This window comes from Meleagris gallopavo, chromosome 3, assembly GCF_905368555.1.
Source record: "Meleagris gallopavo chromosome 3, MGAL_WU_HG_1.1, whole genome shotgun sequence".
In the NCBI taxonomy this organism is placed as follows: domain Eukaryota; kingdom Metazoa; phylum Chordata; class Aves; order Galliformes; family Phasianidae; genus Meleagris; species Meleagris gallopavo.
In genome coordinates, this window is record NC_139406.1 from 12,288,963 (window position 1) to 12,307,165 (window position 18,203).

Consider the following 18,203-nt stretch of genomic DNA (forward strand, 5'->3'; position numbering starts at 1 on the left):
AGTTCTTAACTCCATATTAACCATGAGTTTACTATATAGTATATATACATCACTTATTAAGAAACTTCTGCTGCTCAGGACCAAATGCCTGTGTTGTATGAACTTGTAAACAGGAATGCAAAGCTAGTGAAGATATTAGTGTTTACTCCTCAAATCCCACACTATTAGAACATTTTAGATATCTGTTCCCTATTTTGGTCTGATCTGTATGACTTCTTTGCTCATCAACACACACGCACTGCACTCTGCATTAGTATCAGTTATGTGCCTATTAGTTGTACGGGATTGGAAGACACCTAGAAATACGATTTTGTCCTTGCCTAAAGTCTGTTGTAAGTTTTTCTCATAGTATACTTAGTTCTGTATAAAAACATAGCTTATCAAATTCTTTGTTGTTGAAATCCTACAAACTATGGAAGGAAAATACTTGGAAGCCACACCTGGCTTAGCAAGTACAGAACAGAAATAGTTGCAGGCTGGGACAAGTTCCCTCTTCTTACTCTGCGAAGCTTCCACTTATTGTCACTGATGGAGACTGCATTCTGGAGCTGGCACTTTGGTCCATCCTGGTAATTCCTATCTTCTTCCTGCTGCACCTTCTGTGCTCCACCAGCAGTATTTACAGTGATGTACTCAGGAAATCTTTCTTGGCACCTGTCAGTAGTTTTGCTGGATTTTGCCAAATCAGTGTAAATGGTGGGAAGTAATAAAATGCAAAGGAATGGTTCCATGATGTATGTACAATGTCCACTATTATAGAAGGTATATATTTTATAAAAGAAGGCAGCTTGCTAAGTATCTACTAAAGCTGCAATGTTTTATCAAAACAAGTCTGCTTGTATTGTATTAAAAATTTAAGGTTTCCTCCTGATCATTTTAACAAGCTATTTAACTCAGCAGTATTGCCAAAAGTGATTTGTGATGAATTTTACAGTATAAAGCTGGAAACAGCTCTCTGAAAGAAAAGAAAGAAAGAACAACTCCTTCAACATGAGTAACTGTCAGAAGGAAAGGCCTTTCTGCTGTGTTACCACTGCTCCTGGATTTCACCGCAGTTGAAAGCCCAGTTTCACAATGCCTACGTGTGTTGGAGAAAAAGCTGTCCTGAAGTAAAGCAACCTGGGGTAGCACCTGAACACTTTATACCCAGTCGTGAAGCAGACCAAGAAGGATTTTAACCTACAACTCACATCTGGAGAAAGATAGTTCTGTATGAAATTTCACCACGTTTCCAAGCATTAGAAGCATTAGTTGTATCTTCTAACATCAGCAGGTAGAAGAAAGAATACTTCCATGGAGAAACGCTGTCCCCTCAACTTACTTTCTGTAAGGCAACATAAATGCATCTCTCCAGACAGATTCAGTAAGGATATGTATATAAAGAGTCAGAAAGGAGCTGTACGTTGACTGTTTTCCAGGCTGGACAAGGCTCTGAGCAACCTGATGTAGCTGTGGATGCCCCTGTGCATTGCAGGGGAGTTGGACTAGATGGCCTTTAAGGGTCCCTTCAAACTCTAAGGATTCTATGATCTACATAATGATCTGCAGTGAACTCCTGGCATTATTGAAGTCATGAGCATACTTGCTGCTTTGTTCCTGGTTCTTAACACTGCCAAAACTATTTCATACTCTTAGGAATGTTTTGCTTGATGACATCTATAAAAAAGATTGAAGGTGTGTAGTTTTTTTTTTTCCCATGAGTTTTTTATACTTACTTCCGTATTGTAGAAAGTAAAGCATGTGCATATGGAAGCAGAAAAAAAGAGAGAAAGCAGTCATTCCTCCAACACTGTATACAGTTGTAACAGGAAAAAATCAGGAGCTCTCAAACCTGTTTCACAGATGTATGCACCTCCAAAAAACCCCGCAGGTTACACAGAGCATCGTTAATGTAAGAGATGATTCTTTCTAAACCACTCTCCTTTTTTTTTTTACCGTTAAGCCCATTAACTACTGAAGCTTCACAAGGGGTGTGAGGAAGTGATGTAAGCAGTGCATTCATACGACTGTTCTACATTCAGAAGAGAACTGTGGAGACCTGTGAAGAATGCACGGGCTTTCTACTAAACGAGTGCACCACATAAATATTTATACCAGCCTTTGGAAATATGCTAATGCAAGGCAAGTAATTTTCCTCTCTTAGAAAGAATCATAAAAACAATTAAGGTGATTTAATTACTGCCAGGCCTAGATGGCAGGTTTTGAGCTCTCGCAGACGAACGTTCATCACAGTGCCATGTAACACAGGTCTGGGAACACACAATTAAACCTCAATCACTTCCCCTGTCTTTGTGCAATACCTGGGATGGATCCAGATCCCAGGAAGTCAGTGGGAGCAGACGCCTCACTTTCAAGCTCTGACTGAAAGCTTCAAATGAAACAGAAGCAGCCTGCATGCAAGTTTGCAGTGCTTCAGAGCACCACAGCAAAACGAACTTCAGTCCTTTCTGATTTCAATCTGAATATAAACATGGTTATAAACTGCAAAAGAAAAAACACTCACTTAAGATATAATTTTGATGTCCTTCACAGTAACCCAATATAGAGGTTCAACTATTTACTATTTATTTTATTTACACCTATAAAAAAAAAACTTTTACATCTATTTCTCCATTATGCCCTTAGTCCATGGGAAAAAGAAAAGAAGAAATCTGCATGAACTGGAAGTCTTTACAGCTGGAGTTTATCCAAGAGTGCTACCAAATCTGTATTATTTTTTATTTCTGACGTTGGGGTGGGGAATGTGTTTATGAGCACGCTCTGCATAAGTTATGCCCCCAATCCCTATAGAATATTACATTAACAGTAATGCAACCAAACAAGAAGCGTGTTTCGCTTAACATTTGACTCTACTGGACTTCCTCATTTTATATAATCAGAACTAATTCAATTTGAATATATTTCCTTGATATTGAAGGTACAAGCAATGAATCCTAAGCTATGACCACAAGCACCAACCCTGTGCTGTGTTGGTTCTGGGATGCCAGCATTTGGTACATACATGTCTTATGTACCCATGTAACAGTGTGGCAGTGTGTCTCCACAGCCTGCAGCACTAAAATACAGGGAGAAAATATCATTTTGTGTATTAAAAAGTGGTTATGTTTGAGTCCTGTCTGTGAGAAGTGTCCTCTTTCACAAGAAGTGAATTGCATAAGAAATTAAAGCATTTTACTCGTTGCCAAAGCATAAAAATGTTCTGCTTTAATCATCATTTGCAGGATTTTTTTACCCCTGCATTTTGAATTTCAGACTACACATAAATGTTACACTTTCTGGATGTTTTGCATCCGTTATCCATAGCTTACAGAATAGCAGAAAACGTTTCTCACCTTCTACACATAACTGCAGACTGCAGCTACAGTTCTTCTATGTGGCAGCCCCACAGCTCTGCCCAGATGCAGGCATCAGAGCATGGCTACTGCTGCCTTCTGTTTTAGGAGACATCCCCCAGCCCACCCTTTGTTGGTGAAACTTCTTCTCTCAAGCAATTCATGAACAAAACACAAAATAAGGAATGCACTGCACAAGTCTGAGATGTTACACTGTACTTAAAAGAACAATCCATCTATCTCAATTGGCATCACATATCAGCTTAAGAGCATGTTATTTCATTGGTACAACTATCAGTGGCTAATGCACACTGCGTTATTCCATGTCCTGTAGCCTAGCAGTGCACAACGGCTTTGCACCAGCTTGCAGAAAAGGCAGCTTAGCCGAAGACTCATTTCAGGTATGGGATATATGCCAAACCATTTTCTGCACCCAGACAACACCTTATCTGTTTTTTCATCACAAAAAAACCAATAATAATAACACTAAAATAATACAAGTCAAGCTGCTGAGCAGCCATCACATCTTCTACAGAACCCTGTGACAGCAGAGCTTCCTTACACCACAGCTCTGCATGAGCTGCCTCTGCAGGGCACAGGGTAGGGTTAACACACACGTTCTGCTGCACAGAAGATGCAGGAAAAAAAGGTTTGTGTCGGTGAGCTTTTTCAAAGCTTTTTATTCTAACAAAGGCATTTGCAATGGTACTTTTTTGCCAAATGTCAGGACTTGGGACACAGCAGTGCCAACCTCAAGGCGTGCAGTGCAATGCAGTGCAAGAGTGAAAGGCTGTGGGTTAAGTGCCCAAACCCAACAACGCACGAATACTGGAAAAGATGTTGCAAAATGAGCTGAATAAATTAAAAGCACTTGAAAGCATGGTGCAAAACGTAACATAAGGAGAGCTGAAGCGAAGCATTTGCTTTCGTTCGTTAGCGAGATCCCCTCCCTACCACACTGTCACTGTGCTGTGACGAGGCCGTCCATGTCATCGCTCTCCCCAACACAGCCACACCGAACGAGACAGACACCATCTTCCAGCGCACAGCACGTGACTGCGGGGTGTTGTTATCGAAGCTCTCCCGATAACTCGCTATCAGCCAGTATTTTTAACTGCTCCTCTGCCCCGGCAAAGGCAGCCTATGCTCGGCCGGGCCCCATCCGCGGACGTCCTTCTGGGCCTCGGGCAGGGCGGGGAGCGGCACCGAGGTCCCACTCAGCCTCCTCGTTCTCTGGACGCGGAACCGTCCCGCAGCGCCCCGTTCCTACTTCAGCCGCCGGCCCGACCTCCCCCCGACGGCCGCCCGGCTGTCGCTCTCAGTCGCGGGGCGCGGCGGCCGCCTGCGGGCAGTCTTCGGGGTCGCGGCGGCATCGCAGCGTGTAATTGCGGCCGTCGTTGTTGTCCCAGTGCTCGCCCTGCGCGCCGCGGTAGCGGATGGCGAAGTGAAGGGCCGAGCCCTCCCGCAGGCTGGGCGGCACGCACAGGGCGAAGGAGAAGCGCTCGGCCGGCGGCTCGGAGCCGTCCGCGGGGGCGGGGGGCAGCGGCGAGGCCGGGACGTCCATGAAGGAGAGCCACTCGTTGAAGGTGTAGCGCACCATCACCTCGCCGGGCCCGGAGCCGCGCAGCGCCCGCACCGTGCCCCGCACGTCGGAGGGCAAGGCGGGCCGCCCCAGCCGCTCCAGGCAGACGCGCTGCCGCCACAGCCGTTCGGCGCTCGGCTCGCCGCCGTCGGGGAAGTCGGGCTCCAGGCGCAGGGAGGGCGGCTGGCGGGGCGGCCCCGGGGCAGCGCCGGGCTCCGGCGGGTCGCGCGGCTCGACGGGCGGGCTCTGCGGGCGGCGCAGCGCTGCGGGCGGCACCCGCGGCTCCTCGGCGTCGCTGAAGTGCTTCACGCTGGCCAGGCTCAGCCCCAGCGAGTCCGCGAACTGCACCCGCTTCTTGCACTTGGGGCAACAGTCCTCCCCCGCGGCCGCCTCTTCCCCCGCCTCCTCCTCCTCCTCCTCCGAGCCGGAGGACGGCGGCCGGGCGCAGCGCAGCTCCAGCAGCAGCAGCCTTTCCCCCGCCGCGCCGCCGCCCCACGTCCCGGGGGCCGCCGGCTCCGGCTGCGGGCGCGCGGGACTCGCCATGGCGGGCCGCCCCGCCGGGCCCTGTGGCGGCGGCGGGCGGGCGCGCAGCGCTTTATCCCGCGGCCCCGCGGAGAGCCCCGCGCGGGGGGCGCGTCCCCGTCGGGCCCGGAGCCACCCCGCAGGGCTGCGGCCGCCGCGCCGCGGGCGGGGCGAGACCTCCCCGGGAGCAAACAATAAGGAAGTACGGGGAGGTGCGACGGGCGGCCGGGCACGTCGTCCCCCGCTGCCTCGCGGCGGGGTCCCTCCGGGGGCCGCGGTTACCACAGCGAGGAGGAGCGAGCCGCTAGCAACGTGGTCGGTTTTACGGCTTTTGGACGAGAGCGGAGAGACTGCCCCGCACACCCGCGGAGCCGGCGGCTCCTGGCGCGGGGCGGCGGCCGAGCGGCCCCTGGGCACCGGAGCAAAGCGTCCGGCTGCGGCTGAGAGCGAGGAGCGCGGCTTTCGTGCCCAGATGGGTTCTGCCGAGGAAAGCTTTGAGACTTGAAAGCTAGCACAAAACCCTAGGCGAGTGAATGGACCGACAGATCCGTTCCCTTTTTAAAGTTGGGGTTTTTTCTAAACCAGTCTTTTCAGTTGCTTTTTCTCCCCCTCATTTGGTCCCAGCAGTGCCCGCAGAAAATAAAAGCTAAAGCCTCTGGCAGCACACGCGCAGGTGCAGCTTTTCCCGACACTCAGAACGTCTAATAAGATTCCAGTTGAATTCCCTTCAGTTCTATTTTCCAAGGGTTACACATGGCCACCAGCATCCTGCTAACATCCTTTTATTACTGTGCTCAGACCGTATCTGAGATCTTTTCCAAACTCTCTGTGCACACTATTACTATTGTCTGTGGTGATTTCTATGGATGGCTGCAAAAACACTTTGTTCTTAAACTGTTCTTTTTCTTGGGGGGAGGCACTCGTTTGTTGTACATCCTTTGTTTTATTTTGAGTGCGAAGCCTCGCTGCCAAGTAGCGGCCTGCCAGTGAATGACTCCTCCAGCTCCTGGCATTGCATGCAACATTTGTTTGTAGTTCACTTCGGAGCTTTGTAGGAACAGGAATGAAGGACAGACACTCTGTGGCATCAGCGGTGCCAATGGAAAACATGACTAATAGCAGTTTGCTGTCAGCTGCTCATCACTGATGCTCTGCTTTCGGCTCAGCTGGGCTGTTCATAGGGCAGCCCCGTAACCGGCCAGTTCAGGGAGCTGGTGTGCCACCCTTTGGATCTTTAGACAGCCTCGTTGTAATGGAAGTAAGCCGTGGAGTTACTGAGCTGAGGTCTGCAATGCACTGCAAGAAGGCCACAAACAGAACAGATAGCTGTGTTGCTGTTAGCACTGACTTTGACCAAAAGAGGATGCAACGTAAGCCCTTTGTCAACTCTGCCTGAAAGTGAGACTCACAGCTCACCCGTTCTACATGTGTGGCACGTGGGGTTAACCAAGCTGAAACAAAGACTGACCAGGTGAGCATCTTGTTTCAGGGCTGGGTGCTAGAGAAATCCTGCTCCAGCAGGTGCTGGCTATGGTGAAGCACCTTTGGAATGTTGCTACATCAGTGCATGCAGCATGCACTGAGAAACAAGTGAGAGGAGCCAGAAGCCTTTGGCTCAGTCCCAGAGCCACGACATCACTGGCATCAGTAAAACTTGGTGGGCAAAGCCCTGTGACTGGTGTGTTGCAATGGACCGTTCTGGGCCTTTCTGCAAGGACGGGCAGGGCAGGTGAGGGGGGGGTGGCTGTGTGTGAGGGAGGGGCTGGACTGTACAGAGCTAGCAGGTGGCGATGGCACAGTTGGCAGCATCTAGGTAAGGATTAAAGGAGAAGCAAATAAGGGGATGTTATGGAACTCTGCTATGGGCTACTTAGTCTGGACAATGACACCAATGAATTATTCTTTAAGAACTAAAAGATACCTCTAGATCAACCATCCTTATCCTTGCCCATCCTTAGTGATAAAAGGAAACCTGCCACCAAAACTTTGGATATGGGCAGAGCAGACGTCAGGCTGCTCAGAGCTCTAGTTAGCAAGGTTCTCATGCCCCTCAGCCTGCCCACTACCTCTCAGACCTCTGTCCCTAGGTTGCTGAGCAGTTCTGACTGCCCACCGTGGCCCAGTGCTCTCAAGGGCCATATGAACAATGGCCACCATCACTGCTGGTCTCTCATGTCCTGTCAGATGCCCTCTGAGCACTACCAGCTCCTGGTGGATCAGCTCCCTTGGGATTGACCAGCACAGGCTGGTGCCTCCATCCCTGCACCCTGCAGGATGGCCTGGTGCTGGAATTGATGGCCTTTGTGAGTGACTGTTGCATGCTTAAATCAGTTGCCATTGCTCCTGACCCCATCAGCCAAAGTTTTAAGCAGCAAAGGGGAAAAATGTGCTGTTTGCTGATAACGCAAAACCACCTGGAGTAATAGAAATTGAAGAGGAATGTGAAAGAATTAAGCAAAATAAGGGACTGTAAAAAGAGAAACATGCTGTAAATGTTGTTAAAAAATTAAGCAGTACTGTGGAAGTTAATATGCATTCCTTATATGCTCTGCAAGTCTGGGAGACAGGCCTGCAGGAAGGACTGCTGTTCACAGAAATTTAGAAAAAGCAGTTAAGACAACAGGAATTACATTCTTTTCATTCTGCATGAAAAGAATTTTAAGGAGACAGCAGCACACGAGGAGGAGTCCCGGAGTTTTGGTGTTGGTCATTGGCTCATATTCTGAAAGTGAGTGTGATCTGAAATTGGATCACAAAATTGGAAACCTTTATGACACACACTGATGAGAGGGGGCATTATTTAGGAGGCATTCATTGTTGTCTCTGAAATATTTCAGAATTGATTCTCTTAAAAGAATGGGGTAACCAGGGTACTTCCAAGTACTATTTACTGCTTTTGTTATTCAAGATAGAACTGGGGGCATTTTTAGTAGAAGACAGCAGATTGACAGGCTTTTTGCATTCCTTGAAACTCTGCCAGTTGTATTAAAGGACATTTGACATAAATCATCTACTGAGCACCTTCATTCTTCATCCCCCTCCATGTTTCCCATCTTCCTCTCTTTTCCCTCTAATCCCCATCCTGCATTCAACACACACATCCTCCTAGAGCATTTTCATCCTGAGATGACTACTGAGCGACATGAGAAAAATAGGAATGCTCAAATCAGTGCTAAGTGATTCCCAGCATCGCTTTCTCCATTCTGACCATGACTGCATGGTGATGTGTTTCTTGTTAGATCAGAGATTTTGGTTTGCTGCTTTGGGAGGGAGCTCTGTTTGATGTGCAATTTAATAAATTCACTGAGCTCCTTGGATCAATAGTCATCACTGGACACAAAATGAACATAAAAATATTAGTTTGCAGACACCCAGTCATGTAACTGGAGGGTTCAACTCAGCCACACAATTTAATTCCGAAGGCCATCCGTACACTTTTCATCATTTCTTTTTATGCAATTTTGATGTTAGCTTCAAATCTTCAAGACCAAAACTAGCTTTTCCTATCCATCCAGACGGAAAGTACTCTACTACATAGAGTGTATGTAGTTCAAATACACCACATCTCTGCAATTTCCCCTCTAGTTTTACCTAAGAAAATCTCCTGTAGCAATAGCTTATCAGAAAACTTGAATGACTAATAAATACTAAGAGATATTTAACAATTTACAGGGATTTATAGATATGCAGGGATTATCACAGTTTGTACACTACATTAATAACATCTTTTCCCAAACTCTAACACCATTAGTTCTGAACAATTCTTACTTCACTTCAGAAGTCATCTTCTTCATCCCAGTTGTAACAGTTGAGCTTGCTGTACACAAATGGCAAGAAGGATATTAATGGTCTCAATTATTTAAAAAAAAAAAAAAAAAGTTTCATAGCCCACGAGCTTCTTTGTATTTTGCAATAAGGACAGGATTTCAGTTTAGTGATCATTTGTAGGATGATCAGACACTGGATGAAAGACTCAGTGGATCTTTATAATCTGACTAGATGTTATTCAGAAGTAGATGATTAGACTTAATTTCCTTCTTTATAACTGGCTGGCGGCCAGTCACAGGAGTGACCCCAGAGCTCAGTTCTAGGGCCAGCTCTGTTGAACATTTCTATCAGTGATCTGGGTGCATCGATGGCATGCATCCTCAGCAAGTTTGCTGCCGTGGATCAAATTCAACCATGTTATATGCCATTGTATTGCATCGGGCTTCAGCGTGAATGGGGCTCCATCTTAGGCAGAGTAGTCTTATATAAAGGGTGCTGTACATGAACTTGCACCCAGATGGTTTCTGTTTTGTGCTTTTGAGTTTGTCACAAAGAGGAGGCCTGTACCTCAAAATCAACAGAAGCATGAACTCATTTGGACTCTGCTAGGACATCAGAGCTGGCCAAGTGGTCAGAAGGGCCTTTGTGATGTCAGCTGGCAAAGCCTCTGCTGGTCTTTGCATTGTGTTTTTTTAAAAATCGAACTTTAACCTGACGTCATCAGCTCAGGTGCCACCCTGTTTTTCAGGAAACTAGAGTTGTGCAATGCAGCATGTTCTAGTAACTCCTAGCTAATGCAGGGCAGCCTTTTTGGCTGGGCAGTCACAACTGCGTACATGAGTAGTACATCAGCTGTTTCTTTCACTTCTCTTGAGACACTGTATAGACCTACATAGGCTGCATAGACCCAATGTTAAAAATTGTTTGTTTGCACGTGTAGCTTTTCAAATTGCAGCACGAGTAGTAAATTCAACACTGAGTCTGCATTTTCCCAAAACTGCCCCGATTAGAGTTTGTTATGAATTGCTGAAGTGTGTTAGAAGATGCAAAAACAGGTATCTAGTAGGAGATCCTGTAAGAGAGGTACTTTATATCACAGTCATTTTTATTTTTATGGCTTACAACAGGATTGTTTCAGTTGATGCACATACCTACCAGCAACTGGGTGTCTGTAACACAGTACCATACTGCTACAAGACAACAAAATACAAAAACAAAAAACCCTATAAGATGTCACAGTTGAATTTCAGTGAATGAAATAGATATGCATCTCTAAATACATACATATATATATATATATACATATATATATATATTTTTTTTTACAGTAAGAAAAACCAGCAGACGTATGTGCTGCCTTAATATTACTGTACTGTTCTAGCAAGTTCATGCACTCTGGAGTGCGTGAACAAGAAACCCAGGACTGTGTGATGCTGCCTAACTCTGCAAAAGCAATGGATTGGCATAGTAACCGTCGTTATCAGAATGCACACAGAAATCACTGACAGAGCCATGTATGAATCAAAGCATGCTCAATCCTGCTCTGCCAGACGTATTAAAAATAATAATGATGAAAAAAGAGCTTTATATTTCATTGACTAATAATGCAATAGATCATAAATTCTCTGAATTCAGTCCCACAGTTCCATCACCTTTAGTGGGAAAGGCAGAAAAGAAGCCCCACCTAGTGGTATGGTTGATAATAATTACTTCTAAATTTCATTTGTTTGCAAATACATTCTTCTCCAATAACAAAATGAAAATGGAAATAGCATGCAAAGGATCAACTGTTCTGCAAACTAAGACAAAAATGTTAGACAAAATCAGAAAATATTATAAAATCAGAACAGCAATTTTATTGGAAAAGACACTGCATGTCCCATCGTCAAGGAAACTTGAACTGTTCTATCTAGAATAGATTTGGAACATTTTATTCTGAAAAACAAAGCAAAAAATGTTTTGATCACTTTTTAATGTAAGAAAATGACTACAATTTATGAAGCTGCTTTCTTTCTCCCTGCCCCCAGTATAATTTATCACCCTGAAAGCTCATAAAAGTGGTTCCTTCTTGAATCTATGTTAGAAGAATGCTGAGGAAACAGACATGTTAGAAAATGCCCAAAGTGACGTTGCCTTTCTAACCATAATGCAGTGTTTTGGAGTGTAGTGTTTAGGTTACAGCCTGTAGTGATAAATTCCTAAGCTATTTTCCCCTCAGGACTGTCACATTAAGCGCACAGGTTAGACAGCTACTCAATGCTCTTGTCATTTTTTTTTTCTGTACATTGCTCAGTGTGTAGCTGTAGGCCTAATTGAACAGTACACTGGAGATCTCGTACTGCAGATACAGTCAGATTTCCTCATGGGGTTCTCCATAGTGCATTCTGCATAATACATAGTGCATAGTACAGAGTACTTACAGGAGTAAGGAGTATGGGATGGGAGATTAAACCTTATCAAAAAATATTGTCTCGATTCATGTCTACATGTATGGAGATTGCAGTCTTAAAGAAGTTGCTCGAGGCTCCTGGTTCCCTGTACATGTTTGGCATAATTCATGGCAGTTTCCATTTATGAGCCATCTGTACATAGTAGACACTTCAGATTATCATACAGTAAATATTTAAGAATAAATTCAGCTAAATATGCTGCCTTTCCTTGTATCTGGACTACTAATCTGCTGTAGCTTCTGCCTCCATTTCCATATCCAAGTAAAACAAAAAAAGATGAATCCCACATGTCTCTCATTTCTTTTCACTCCCAAACTGATGAGGCATTTAAAGGCAGCTACTTCTGTGATTCAGTACCTCATTTCTAGTGTCTGTAATGTGAGGATGATAGATTGTAAATGCAACCTAATGGTGCCAAAATTGAGTTGTTTATCTTTTTACTTGGTGAAGCAGAAGGACTCAAGTTACTTCAGTTTGAAAATATTTCAAGCAGTCTCTACACTGTAAGGAGTTCAAAAGCAATTCCTCTGAAAGAAGACACTTCTTTTTCAAAAGGGATGAATAGGAAGTGTTGCCATTCACACTCTGCTCTGTCTCCCACACAAACAACGGTGTGAGCACAGTTAAAGTGAAAGTTTTTACTGTTCTAGATTATCCTGTTTGCAACACCAGTTGGTCAATGTCCACTCACACTGGAAATGTTGCTTCATACCATCTGTAACTCAGCTGATGTTAAGGGAGAAATTCCCAGCTTATACTGCTGTAAAAGAGTGCAGAATATAACTGAGAATCTTTTAAGTAAATCACAGAGTGTAGAGCCTCGATTACGAATTGGTTTCTGGTAGCTAATGCCTCCCCCTCGTACCACTACTTCCTAATTATGTAAGCAGTGCTAGCCAAATCCTTTCAAACGTACTTGCAGACCTAAGGATAACTCAGCAAGATCAAGAGTAGCCAGGTAAATCCTAGAGAACCAAAATGTGGGGCTCTTAATTATCTCGTGGAGTGATTTAGTAATCAGACTGGAGTCACAGGGAGAAGCAGCTTAATGACCAAGGAGGAAGAATGAACTAATGAACAGAGTAAAACTTGAAGAGCCATGGATTCATTTTCCTTCTGAATACTGAAGGGTTTCAGTGATTAAATTAAATGACTTCTAGGCTTTCTCTTTCAAAGGCCTATTTCAAGAGTAATTTTCTCTCCGAGTTTTCCTTTTTTATCCATTGTCCCAAAGATTCTACTTATTTTCACTTAATTTTGCATGCCATTTTCTACTTATTACTGCAACTGAAATAAAAATGGAAATTCTTACTCTTCCCACGAGAAGGATACATCTATTTCCCAATACAAGTCCCTCTCTTCTCAGTCTGCTAACAAAAGGTTTATCTTGGCCAAATGCAGAGTATTTTTGTTTCACTGTGAAGCCTGTCTTCTTTTCAAATTTGAAGACTAACGGCTCTATGTAACATTCTGTCATTCCTGCCATGTGTTCAGTGGGTGTGATTTCATTATGGTTTATGACCGAATCCATTTAGTCATCATTTCTTGACTCATGTTACAGAACAGGAAGATCCATAAAGTATTGGCACTGAACTGTGCCAAGGTGCAAGCAGCTTTGTTTTTCACATTTAAATGCAGTGGATAATAGCAGTGAGGTGGTGAACTTTCAGTATGTTCTGCAGAGAGCAATAATCCTCCAAGCAAACAGTGAAGTTCAAAAGCTTATTTGAGGTTCTGTATCTTCACGCTGATGTGATTTTTGCTACTTGATTGATTGAATGGATGGTGCAGTTTCTTGCTGGATTTTTTTGTCTAAAACTGCAGACATACAAAGGCTTGCCTGTTTCCTCACACATTTGGCCAGAAGCAGGAGCAGCAGTATTGGCAAGAACTTCATCCAGACATAAACCACTAGCAGGCAGAATATAAAGACTCTGGCTCTAAAGAATTTTTCCTCCCATCGTGGCAAATAACAACTGGTTTGCTGTGAATGGCTTGTATACCAAAAAATTCAGAAGCTCTCAGACCTCAGGTAAAAAGTTGACCTACAGAGGCAAAACCTTTCATTAGTTTTGTTCTCAAACACTTTATCCAGAAAAAATAATAATAATAATAATGGAAAAGTGCTTGGGAGACCTCCAATCTTAAAAATGATGAAGATCAGAAAAGATAATATCATCTAGTATTAGATGTTGCATGCAGCAGGGGGGTTGGAGCTTGATAATCCTTGAGGTTCCTTTATTTCTCATAGTAGAGCTTCCAAGGTGACTGGAGAGAAGTCTTTCAAAGCCTATTAATAAATGTGCATCATTAACAGGTGTTTATGGGGTTATTTGAACACTGATGTCAAGAATTTTGCAAAAACTTAGACAACTTAAAGATGAGCGGCTAAACATAAAAGCCTGAATCCTCATTTAAGTCTCAGTGAGATTTTTGAAAAGTACTTTCCAAATGACAGAGGAATACATACACTGACTACAGGGCAGCTTGTAAAAACATCCTGCTTTTACACTTAAATCCCAGTGTAGAAATAAGGCTTTGGCATGACAGGAGCAGTCTGCACATAGTCTGAGTGCTAAAAAATTATCTCAAATGGAATTATAAGGACAGCCCACTAATGGAGAATAATATTTATAAAAGTTTTGAAGTGAAAAGGATCTGAAACAATAACATCTTGTCTTTGAAATGTATAATGTAGTAGACTACTGAACTTGATGCCTATAATTGTAAATATAATGAAATATAAGTCTCAGAACAACTCTGGCATCCATAATCCTAATAACGAGTTGACTGAAATGAGAAAAGAGAGGATTTACTCTAAAATAAGTGTCATGAAATAGGGGCATACGTGCAAAAAAATCCCGTCCTTAATTGGTGCATCCAGAATTATTATTTTTGGCTATTTCTGCATTCAAATTTGAATCTTGCTAAGATAGATAAAAAGTGCAACTTCAAATTTAAACTTCACTTCTGATAATACCACTTTGATGCCTGAATCCTCCTGAGGGAACGACTCCTGCCTGGGAACATGATGCTTTCTTTTAATCTTAGGTTATTTTAAGTTATTACACAGTTTTGGTTGCTTACCATCATAGCTTACATTGAGGAAAGAAATTGATGTCCAGGCACTTTTGCAACTGCTTTTTGAATACCTGTGCACAGGCTGGGTTGCTCAGGAAAGCTCACCTTCCAGCCTTGGAGAAAGAGCTCTCCAGCTAGCTAGAAGGCAGTCTCTTCTCTCTATAGCTTTCTTCCTCTGCTGGCACCATTTTCAGCTTCCCTTTGCTTGAAATAGGCAGCCACATAATTTTGGTGTTGCTTTAAAAAAAAACATGATCGAAGTTACTGTGCTAAACTTTGAGGGTTGAGTTCTGCTGCCCATCCATCCTTGGTGAAAACACAGAGAGCTGCACAAATGTGCAGCGCTAAGAAGTGCAGCATCTTTGTCTCATCTCATCACAAAGCAGGGACCTTTGTGAGTTGGGAATGCAAGAGAAACAGTTCAGTGGGCAAAAATTCCAATGGTCTCACAATCAGAAATTTGTTAACAGCGTGCATCAACATACAAAGGAGTGCACAATTATAGGTTTAGCAAATAATGATTGTTTGGTGGGAATGGAAATCCTCTCCTTGAAGCAGTCTGGAAGCTTCATTGGCTGTGGCAGGAAGGAATTACTCTGCACTGATCTTAACAGAAAATATACTGTGCTTTGAAAATTAAATTTCAACAGGGCCTTAAAAAAAAAAAACAACACAACTGTGTACAGGAGAAAATGTTTGGTTTTGTTTTCTTTTTGGTTTGAAGGCGAATTAAAGAGAGATCTGCTGGAATCCCAGGAGCAGTTCCAGTGTTGCCAGAAATACAGTGCTCTAAAGATATTATGAAGGCAAATTTTGCAGGGACAGGTAAGATCTTTTACCACACCCGTTGATATAACTGGAAAAAAATTACTATTATTGGCTAAGTGCTCTGAGTTTAATGTGATGGTGTTGACAGTTTGGGGGAAAATGTGTCTGTTTATCTATAGAGTTGAGGAAGGAAAACAGCAATGCAAAAGGCGGTGGTGTTTTCCTATCTTGTTACTGGACAGGAAAAGGAACACCTACTTATTGGAAGGTTGAGTATTTACCTGAGGCTGGAAGCACTCTCCAGAGCATTTCAGAGCAATCAGGTGAATGTGGCCATATTATTCTCTGCTGGAAGTGTGAACAGAAAAACACGCTCCTATTCATCATTGACCACCACAGAGTAGCTTGCCACAAAGGGCATCCTGCAAGGGTGCCTCTAAATAGCCACTATGCAACCAATACTGGATCTGTTTAAAGGAAGACACAAAGTCAAGAAAATTCCCCATGACCATGCAGGGCTCAGTCAAATTCTGGCCCTTAAAAGGCAAGCAGAGGTGACTGCTTGAAGACCAAGACCACTCCTGCTTCCTGGAGCCCTGTCAGATGAATGATCCTTCTCTTTTCTTCTCCCTCCCTTACATCACAAGAATGAGTGAGTTTCCCAGATTACAGAGGATTTTTTTTTAACTATAGAAGAAACAGATCTCTTGTGTGGAGTTTGTTTGTTTGCATCTTGTTTTGTTTTGTTTTAACTGCATTTAAACCAAAACCTGCAGATCTGTCCACAGCCAGCACTTGCTATTCTTCCTGGCTTGAAAAGCAGCTTTGGGGAGTAGCTTGGCAGAAGCTTTGTTTGTAATCTCCTAGAAAAACAAGGCTGAGTGGGATCATTTTTACAACCCATCGCTGCTCTGAGTAATTGGACCAGAGCATGCAAAAACAGGATATAAAGCTAACTATCAAGCTCTTCACCATCTTTCCATTTTCCTCAATGAAAAAAGCAGCTGACGAGGGTCAAGTGAAGTGCCATTTTTCAGTCTTACACACGTTATCATAATTTCAGATAAACAAGGCACTAGAGATAATTGTTTCTGTTTTACAAATTACTAATTACGATAGCCAAGGTTGAAAGGTTTAGGCAGCTTCCTTCCTTCTCTCTGGCAGTCAACAATATTTAAGAAAGAAAAAAAAATAGCGTCTCAAAAGAAAAAAACAACTTCATACATCTTAAAGACACAAACCAAATTAAAAATACAAATGTGACAAATACTTGTTAAGATTTGATTTTATGAAAGTCTAGGTCCTTTAATCATGTTAATCACAGAATATCCACCTGAAAGAATGAGCTAAGACTGCCCTTCAGTAATGAAAAGATACATGAGAGAAATACCTGGGCTTCACAATTAGAGATACCGTACATAATGTGAATCGGGCTTTCCTTTCTGATCTCAGTTGTTTTACACAGAAATTGAATCAATTTTTCACTAGTCCCAGGAAGTGTCTTAGAGACCCTTCCCTACTCGAGGCTGTTACAAGAGGTTGTCTGAGGCACTTCTTTCCACCTCCTGACTACTGTAAGTCTCTGTGAGCATGACAAAGCTGAATTGGAGTAAAACTGCATTACCTCAGTACAAGTTTAAATCCCTAGGAAAACTGTGATAGCTTCACTGGGGCCAAATAATTTAAGTTATTTAAAGTTCAGAATATCTTTTCTTAAAAAACAATATGCAGAAACCATACACCTAATTACTCACAAAACTGTAATAATCACTATAAAATTGTCAGCATTTACCAACAATTAGCATACAGATATCTAGCTCAGTATTTAAGGAGGGAATTTCTGCATGTTACAGCACAGACTACTGGCCTGCTAAATGTCTTTTTTTTAATGTAGTTCAGTGTCTTCTTGGGGTTCTCTATAGCAGACATGCCCTATAGTAGGACTGCTGACATAAAAGAGTAAAGTTAGGTTAAAATTAATTGTCTGACATATGAACCAAATTAATTGAACAATGATGTAAATCCTTCGATACTCTACTGAACTGCAGTGAAGTACATGCCTGCCAAAATCCCCCAAATACTGACTGAACTCCTTTGAATATGCAGCCATGAATCTTGATTCTCTTGCTCTTTCCACAACATATTTTTTCCACATTTCTTTTCTAATCCATTTGTATCCCTAGCAGAAAACATAAATTACTTTCGTGAGAGAAGCTCACAAAAAAAAAAAAAAAGAGACAAAAAAAAAAAAAAAGCATCAAAACAAACCCAGCTCCACAGGCTGCCTTGAATATAGCTGAATTTCCTCTCTGGCTGTCTGCGCTTATTGATCAGAGGCTTGAACTTTTCACCCCATTAGCAGAACAGGCTTCCTGATCATCAGAGAGTAATGCTTGTCTGCTCACAGAGGCTTCTGCCTGCGGGTACGGTAATAACTGACATCCATCAAGTAGTGCTTTTCCCATTAATTTTTGTACGCTTTAAATTAGAAGACTACTATGATTACATAGCCATTCTTGATTCCTAACAAACCAATTTACACAGGCAGTGTAAGTGCAGATTTTAGACCTCCTCAACCAATGTTAATGAGACAGAGACCTCATAAAGTGTACTGAGCTCAGAGCAGCCACTGAGTTCAGAGCAGCTGTCCTGAAGTTACTATATTAGCAAGCACCCAGAAGGCATGCACCCAGAAACAAG

At 43.2% G+C, this 18,203-nt stretch overlaps 1 protein-coding gene across 1 annotated transcript; it reads right to left on the bottom strand.

Annotated features, from left to right (window-relative positions):
• Positions 1-3,169: 3,169 nt before the first annotated feature.
• Positions 3,170-5,632, bottom strand: PPP1R3G (protein phosphatase 1 regulatory subunit 3G). Its single transcript, XM_085220266.1, has one exon. It carries the CDS (start codon positions 5,455-5,457, stop codon positions 4,651-4,653), a length of 807 nt encoding a protein of 268 aa, XP_085076392.1. The 5' UTR covers positions 5,458-5,632; the 3' UTR covers positions 3,170-4,650.
• Positions 5,633-18,203: the final 12,571 nt, after the last annotated feature.

Excerpts from the sequence above, each read along its gene's own strand:
- PPP1R3G (XM_085220266.1), bottom strand. The coding sequence starts at position 5,457 with ATGGCGAGTCCCGCGCGCCCGCAGCCGGAGCCGGCGGCCCCCGGGACG.